Raw genomic sequence first — 8,260 nt, 5'->3', positions numbered from 1 at the left:
GAGCAATGTCAGGCCCCACGCAATCCCTTTTGCAAAGCTGGAGAGAGAGAGAGGTGTGTGTGTGTGTGTGTGTGGTGTGTGGTGTGTGTGTGGTGTGTGTGTGTGTGTGTGTGTGGTGTGTAGCGAAGAGGATTGGGGGTGGGATTCCATGACGTTAGCGGCTCCGCCTCCCGGTGTATATAAGGGGCGCTTGGCGCGCAACGACCCCAAGCAGCAGCTTTGAAGCCTGAGCAACTGAACTCGGCAGCCCCAACCCAACTCGACTGAACTCAGCCTCGTGGAACCCTAACCGAGATTTTCCGCGCCCTGGGCTTGCAACAGCTCCCGGGTAAGCCTTGAAGGCCGACACGTGTGTCGGAGGGGACACGCGAGGGTCTGGGCATACCTAGGATTCTCTGGCAACCATGGCATGCAGTTGCATCAACGCGGCCGTGACCTGTTGCAGGCGAGACCCCAGTCCTGGGAGCCAAGGCTCTCATTTGCATCTCAGCCCCAGACCTTTTCTAGATGAGATCATAAGAAACTGGGAGCTGAGTCGGGGAGGGGGGCATAAGGCGGAACCCCTCCTCTGGGGTGCTAGCAATTTCGGGCTGCTCAGGGGCCCCTCTTGCCGGGGGTGGGGGTGGGTATCTCCTAATCTTCAGATGTCGAAGCCCCGCCTCACTGTTGATGCTTGCTGGTCAGCCTTGCGGGCCGGAGGAAGTGGGGAATATTTGCTTACTTCCCTGGGCGACGGCAGTGCCATTTACAGTGTGGGCTTCGAGAGGAGGGATGGAACTGAGTCGGTGCTCACTTCTGATCTGTGGCCGAGATTGGTCTCCCCTCTCTCTGGGCGATCTAGGAACCATGCTTATTTGAAGCCCTGGGGGTCAGCCCCGGAAAGGAATGTGGATATTGGGTGCTAGAAGGAGGTTCTCCCGAGTTGCTGGCCCCTCCTAGGTTGAGTTCTGTTTAATTCCCAAAGAGCCACAGGCCAGGGGACGAAGGCAAATCAGCTTCCCTGGCTCCTGAGTTGGGGTCTAGGATAAGCTCTATAGTTCCCCGCCAAAGAAAGAAGAGACTGATGATATTGATTGAGCATCTACAAGGTGCCAGACCACTGAAGGATGGGGAGTTTCACGTGCCTTTTCTGAAATTGTCCTTCCACAAACCTGTGAGGTATTGTTATTCCTACTTGCAAATGAAGAAACTGAGGTTAGAGGAAGAGTGACTTTCCTTTGTCCCCTCAACATCCTCCTCCCCTCCCCCCACAATTCTTTTACTTGGTGGCATGGGTATTGTAATTCACTCTTAGAGCTTAGGGATAATGAGCCCTATTGAAGGTCTTTTGTCTTGTTTTTCACCAGATCCTTCCTAGCATCCTCTTCAGTTCCAGCTAGAATGCTGTGGCAGGCGCTTTGCAGATTTGGTCAAAAGCTGGTACGCAGACGTACGCTGGAGCCAGGCATGGCTGAGACTCGCCTTGCCAGATGCCTGAGCACTCTGGATTTAGTGGCCCTAGGTGTGGGCAGCACTTTGGGTGCAGGCGTGTATGTCTTGGCTGGTGAGGTGGCCAAAGATAAAGCAGGACCGTCCATTGTGATCTGCTTTTTGGTGGCTGCCCTATCTTCTATGTTGGCTGGGCTGTGCTATGCGGAGTTTGGTGCTCGGGTTCCCCGTTCTGGTTCTGCATATCTCTACAGCTATGTCACTGTGGGTGAACTCTGGGCCTTCACCACTGGCTGGAACCTCATCCTCTCCTATGTCATCGGTGAGATGGTGGGGCAGGGGGGCACTTAGGCAGCCAGTGAAGGGGCTTGGAGTCAGGAAATCTGGGTGGAATGGTGAAGCGAGATATTCATCATTCACCAGAATTAAATATTCGTAAATGCGTGTATTTGTTGGGGGGCTGGGTGGGTTGAAGATGTGGAGAAATTATTCGTTCTACTTACCTCTGTCCTGGCTTCCTTAATTGGCTGGTTTTGGTTCTTAAAAGGTAAGAATAGGTGAAAATAGCAGGGTTCTTATGACACTGGTCTGGAAGAGGGAGGAAAGGAGATTAGAGAAGAAACTTGACCCCGTATTTCTCCCTCTGCTCCGTTAGGTACAGCCAGTGTGGCCCGGGCCTGGAGCTCAGCTTTTGACAACCTGATTGGGAACCACATCTCTCAGACCCTGCAGGGAAGCATCTCACTGCACGTTCCCCGTGTCCTCGCAGAATATCCAGACTTTTTTGCTATGGGTCTTGTGTTATTGCTCACCGGTGAGGCAAGGGACAGGGACAGTGACTGGGGTGGGGCTAGTAGGGGCTAGGCTTGGGAGCTTGTGGAGGTGGTAGCTGTGAGAAAGAAGAGAAGCTGGGGAAGAAAGGTCTGCATCTAGAGGCAGGGAAACAGAGCTGGGACTGAGGCCTTTCTTAAAGTCCTGAATGCCTCTTTCCCACAGGATTGCTGGCTCTGGGGGCTAGTGAGTCAGCCCTAGTTACCAAGGTGTTCACGGTGGTGAATCTTTTAGTTCTTGGTTTTGTCATCATCTCTGGCTTCGTTAAGGGAGATCTGCACAATTGGAAGCTCACAGAAGAGGACTACAAACTGGCCGTGGCCGGACTCAATGACACCTCTAGGTTAGGAGAGGAGATAGAGCTGGGAGCATGGTGGAGAGCAGGGGATCTGCACTGAGGGATTCTGGTGGGGGTGGGGGGTGGGGACGGGAACCTAGGCCTTGAAGACCCAGCTGAGTAGCTGGGCTTCAGAGAAAAAGAACCATTGGCTGAATATGCCCTTACTTTTTCTGTCTCTTCTTTCACTTTAGCTTGGGCCCTCTGGGCTCTGGAGGGTTTGTGCCTTTTGGCTTCGAGGGGATTCTCCGTGGAGCAGCGACCTGTTTCTACGCATTTGTTGGTTTTGACTGTATTGCTACCACTGGTAATAGTCATTCCATTCCATCGGGGCTTGTGCACCTTATTGTGCTCAGGTGGTGTTGCGGGTTGGGGGAACGGTAGAGAACCAAGCCTGCTTCTCTGATTCAGACCTTGTGCCCCTTCCTGCAGGGGAAGAGGCCCAGAATCCTCAGCGTTCTATCCCCACAGGCATTGTGATTTCACTCTTGGTCTGTTTTTTGGCCTATTTTGGGATCTCTTCGGCGCTCACACTCATGATGCCTTACTACCAGCTTCAACCCAAGAGTCCCTTGCCTGAGGCCTTTCTCTATACCGGGTGGGCCCCAGCCCGCTATGTTGTAGCCATTGGATCCCTCTGTGCTCTTTCTACCAGGTCAGTGTCAAATGTTTGTTCTCCTCTGTTGCCAGAGTCTCAGGTGATAGTGTTCCATACCAGAGACTACCCCTAAAAAGGCCTTTGCATGCCTGCCTGCATGAGAATTTGCTTTAGTCGTGTCCGACTCTCTGTGACCCTATGGACTATAGCCTGCCAGGCTCCTTTGTCCATGAGATGTCCCAGGAAAGAATGCTGGAGTGGTTTGCTATGCCCTCCTGTAGGGTATCTTCCCAACCCAGGGATCGAACTTGCGTCTCCTACATTGGCAGGTGGGTTCTTTACCACTAGCACCACCTGGGAAGCCCTAAAAGGCCCTTTAAAAGCCCTTAAAAGGCCTGTGAGCAGAAAGTGGAGGCTCCTTAAGCTCACATTTTGGAGGAAAGAGATACCTGGTCAACACTGCTCTGGGCATTCTTCTCTCCAGCCTCTTGGGCTCAATGTTCCCCATGCCTCGAGTGATCTATGCGATGGCAGAGGATGGCCTCCTGTTTCATGGCCTTGCCCGGATCCACACCAGCACACACACTCCCATCGTGGCCACTGTGGTCTCTGGCATTATTGCAGGTGAAAACTCTTTGCCATTCCCCTTGTTATTTCACCAACTCCCTTGACTTTGCTCTTGCCTTCGCTCATGTTTTCTGCCCATCAATTTCAGCATTCATGGCATTCCTCTTTGAACTCACTGATCTGGTGGACCTCATGTCAATTGGGACCCTGCTTGCTTATTCCCTGGTGGCTATTTGTGTTCTCATCCTCAGGTGAGGCTCCTTTCCTCTGCATACTGTCGTTTGGGTTTTAATTCTTAGAAGAAGAGTGATGGGGATCTGCTTCTCTTCCCCCCTCTCTGCCTTCACCATCCTGACTGTCCTCGAGGAGTATGGCTATCCCTCCCTGCCAAAAAATGCGACTACCCTTAATGGTGATGAGGAAGGTTAACCTGCCTGGGAGAAGATGGTTAAGGGTTGTTCTTAATACTCCCATCTTCCTCTTGCCTCAGGTATCAGCCTGACCGGGAGATGAGGAATGAGGAAGATGAAGTGGAGTTGCAGGAGGAGAAGATCCCTGAAGCAGAGAAACTGACCCTGCAGGGACTATTTTGTCCACTGAACTCCATCCCCACTCCACTCTCTGGCCAAGTTGTCTATGTTTGTTCCTCACTGCTTGGTGAGCATTGGAATTTTTCTCTTGGGTCAGCATGATGTGAACTGGAGAGAGGGTGGCTCTCCTTGGAATGGGGTGCCTAATGTTTTAACATGTTGCTCTCAAGAACTGGTTTTGATGCTTTTCAACTTGACTCTTGAAGCTCTGCTGCTGAGTGTCCTTTGCCTAGTACTGGCCCAGTGGTCCATTCCACTGCTTTCTGGAAACCCAGTGTGGATTGCAGTGGTTGTGCTGCTCCTGATGCTCATTACTGGGATCACTGGAGTCATCTGGAGACAGCCACAGAGCTCCGCTGAACTTCACTTTAAGGTAAATGACCTCTTTCTTTCCCTGCAACTAACCCATGTTGGAAGAATAGGTTCTAGATACCTCGCAGTCTCACATATTCTTTCACTGGACAAGAAGGGAAAGGTATAGGAGATACCTAGGCTGAAACATCTTATCTGATGCTTATTTCTTTCCTGTTCCATTTCCCCAGACTCTGCATATTCTTGAGTCCCATGAGGTACACTACATGAGCAGGCACTGAAACACATAGCATTAGTAGGAGTCAGACTCTCCCTTTCCTGGCTAAAAAAGGTTAGGAATCTCTTCTATCTTACCTTGTGGTCTGTACAAAGAAGATTTTGCTTTGTTCCCAGGTACCTGCTTTGCCTTTTCTTCCACTAATGAGCATCTTTGTGAATATTTACCTTATGATGCAGATGACAGCTGGCACCTGGGCCCGATTTGGGGTCTGGATGCTGATTGGTAGGTATTCTTGGGAAGAGTAGGCCTCTTGGGTCCTATCCCACCTCCTTTCTGTCTTGGTCTCAAGTAGGAGTCATTAAGCCTTTACAGACCATTATTTCTCTACCTCACAGCTACCTTTTCCCACTAGGATTTGCTATCTACTTCGGCTATGGGATGCGGCACAGCCTGGAAGAGGTTAAGAGTGACCAACCCTCACTCAAGTCTAGGGCCAGAACTGTAGATTTGGACCTCAGCAGTGCCTGTGGGCATTCGATTTGACATCATCACACCTGAATGCTGTCTGGTCTCCCTGCACAATAATGGAGTGTACTCCTGACCACACTGAGCTAGGCTTCCCATGGGACGTCGGGGGCGGGGAACACAGATAGAGCTCTGTATTTATTGTGGAGTCAAGGATATGTCTTTGCCATTTCTCATCTTTTTTTTTTTCATTCGTTTACTTTTTAATTGTATCTGTAGTTGCTTAACCAGCTTTTAAAAAATTACTATTAAAAGAAACTAGAAAAAGAATCTATGTTTTGTTCTTTGTTTGCTAGAGGTGATATGGAGCCTGACTTTCAGTGTGGAGAACTTCAGATAAGTGTCTTTTGTTTGCTCTGTCAGCACAAAAGTATCCACTCTGCCTGTGTGTGCTTCTTACTGGCTTGGGGTTTGAGTAGGATGGTGTAAGTAGCATCAAGTCTAATCACACTTCAGGGAACAAACTTGAGATATACTTTCCCCTTGCTACACTAAAGGTTAGTTTGTAAATAAGTAGGCAGCAACACTCATCTCTGGGATTTGGGGGTGGACTCTGATCTCAACACTGGCATTGGTCAAGGCCAACACTGAGACCACTGTCTTTTGTTCCACTCCTTCTAGATGGACCAGGCCCAGACTCCTGTGACTGCCTGGACAACAGAAATTTTGGCTGAGGTGTTTGGTACTTCTGGGAAGAAGAGGGGACAGTAGGGGAGAGTGGGTAAAGGACTGTGTATATGTTATAGATACTTGGAACAGGTTAGAGCTGCTCAGACCAAGAACTATTCATTCATCCATTTACTCAACAAGCATATGTCCTCCTATAAAATGCTAGGCCCTGCGCTGGGTGTTGAGGATACAAACATGAATAAGACATAGTCCTTGCTCTCAAGGAACTCATCATTTAGTAGTGGAGACAAGCAGGTCAGCAGGAAACAGTGTGATTTGTCCCAGGGTAGAGGTAAGTGCTGAGTGCTGCAGAAGCATGGTAAAGGATATGCTTGACTTGAGTGTGCCTCATGGGGGATTAACCTGGGGCCTCTGCAGGGAAAGCTCAGAGTCCTAACCACTGGATTGCCAGGGAATTCCCTTGAGTAGGTGTTTATGAAGTGGATTGAGGGGAGGGCTTGTCTGCCGGTGAACAGTGTGCACAAGGCTGCGGGAGTGTGAAAGGCGTACTGTATTGGGAGTATGACATAGTTTAATGTGGCTGAAGGGCAGCACATATGGGGTTGTGGTAAAAGAGAACATGCGGATGGCCTTGTGTACCCTACCTAGGAATCCAGATGTTATCTTAAAATGGTGTGTGTGTGTGTGTGTGTGTGTGTGTGTGGAGGGGAGGGGGTGTTGTCACTGAATGATTCCGAGCAAAAGAGGTGGTTGGATTTATTAGTCTGGCAGCAGCAAGGAGGATAGCTTGGAAGAGGGCGGGGGAAGTTAGAGCAGTGTGATAATAGCTGCCATTTTTTGAGTGTTTATTATAGGCCAGATAGTGTGAATAAATCTCTTAGTTCTTGCAATAACCCAATGAAGTAGATGTTATGATAAACAGATAAGGGAACAGGCTTGGGGTAAAGAATATGCTCTAGGTCACATAACTTGGGATGATTAGGGCCAGGATACAAACTCAGTTCTGACTCTGCAGTGTGTACTCTTTAACCACTGTGTGACATTGCTAGCAGTAACTAGAAGAGCATCATAGTCCTTTGGGCAAAATATTTCAAGAATTTTGGTCATGTGGATGTATGAGGTAAGAAAAAAGTGGCTGATTTAGATTTCTGGGTGAATGATCAAATTATTAGCCAAAATGGAGAGCATAAGAAGAAGAGCATATTTGGGGAAAGATAAATTCAGTTCCTGGAGAAGGAAATGACAACCCACTCCTCCAGTATTCTTGCCTGGAGAATTCCATAGACAGAGGAGCCTGGTGGGGTACAGTCCATCGGGTCTCAAAGAGTCGGACATGACTAAGTGACTAACTTTCACTTTTCAAATTCAGTTCCATATATGCTGAGTTTATAAACATGTACAGGAGTTTAGCTCCATATAGGTGAAAATACATAATCACCAATTGAAACTTGGAGCTAGGCTAGAGGTCTTAAGCTAGAGTTACAGATTTAGAAATCAACCGACTGAGCAACTGAACTGAACTGAAGTGAACTCAGAGAGCAGATGAGTATGTAATGGAAGCTGTGTGGGGCTAAAGATTGCCTTGGGATGAAATAAACAATCAAAAAAATTGAAGCACAAATTATATAATTTCCTTTATATACAAAGAACTCATAAAAAGTCAATAAGAGATATAATAACCTGATACAAAGGATATAGTTTTCAGAAAAAGAATATAAAATGCAAACAAATATAAAAAAGATACTCAACCTCACTTATCAAAGAAATGCAAATGAAAACAGTCACGAGAATTCAGTTCTCACAGACTGGCAAAACAAATTTCAATGACAAGGCACTGGCAAAAGTGAGGGTAAAAAGGCAATCTTATGCATGATAGGGATATACTTTCTTGTGATTTGTGGAGGGTAATTTGATGATACCAGAATTAAAAATACTTCCTTTTTAGTCTGATAATTTCATTGATAGGAATTAAAATTTTACATATATAAGGATATTTACAGTGACATTTTTCATAATAGTGTCAAAGTTGGAAACCACCTAATGTGCACCAGCCAGGAACTAGTTAAGTTACATTAATTCAGTGGAATACTTAATATAGCCATTAGAAAGATGGTAGAAGATCTTGCTCTTCTGAATATAAAGCTTATAAATCTAAATAAAATAAAACAGCATGGTATTTACTTTAAAAAAGGTGAGCTAGAATTATATGTGCCAAGAGGTGA

At 47.5% G+C, this 8,260-nt stretch overlaps 1 protein-coding gene across 1 annotated transcript; it reads left to right on the top strand.

The window, feature by feature from the left end:
• Positions 1-536: 536 nt before the first annotated feature.
• Positions 537-5,426, top strand: SLC7A3 (solute carrier family 7 member 3). The gene is made up of 12 exons (XM_055438399.2): positions 537-546; positions 1,361-1,750; positions 2,084-2,242; positions 2,425-2,602; positions 2,791-2,903; positions 3,029-3,251; positions 3,679-3,818; positions 3,910-4,012; positions 4,252-4,418; positions 4,558-4,724; positions 5,057-5,165; positions 5,296-5,426. The coding sequence occupies exons 2-12, from the start codon at positions 1,381-1,383 to the stop codon at positions 5,424-5,426; spliced, it is 1,860 nt and encodes a 619-aa protein (XP_055294374.1). The 5' UTR covers positions 537-546; positions 1,361-1,380.
• The last annotated feature ends 2,834 nt before the right edge of the window (positions 5,427-8,260 follow it).

This window comes from Moschus berezovskii, chromosome X, assembly GCF_049115385.1.
Source record: "Moschus berezovskii isolate FMDL1 chromosome X, NW_MosBer_1.0, whole genome shotgun sequence".
NCBI lineage: Eukaryota > Metazoa > Chordata > Mammalia > Artiodactyla > Moschidae > Moschus > Moschus berezovskii.
The sequence above is the reverse complement of the archived record's forward strand: the minus strand, read 5'-3'. Positions and strand labels throughout refer to the sequence as shown.

Bases quoted from the DNA above. Each gene is read 5' to 3' on its own strand.
- SLC7A3 (XM_055438399.2), top strand. From the start codon at position 1,381: ATGCTGTGGCAGGCGCTTTGCAGATTTGGTCAAAAGCTGGTACGCAGA. The intron at 2,603-2,790 runs GTTAGGAGAGGA...CTTTCACTTTAG, and splicing joins GGACTCAATGACACCTCTAG to CTTGGGCCCTCTGGGCTCTG. The intron at 4,725-5,056 runs GTAAATGACCTC...CTTTGTTCCCAG, and splicing joins CCGCTGAACTTCACTTTAAG to GTACCTGCTTTGCCTTTTCT.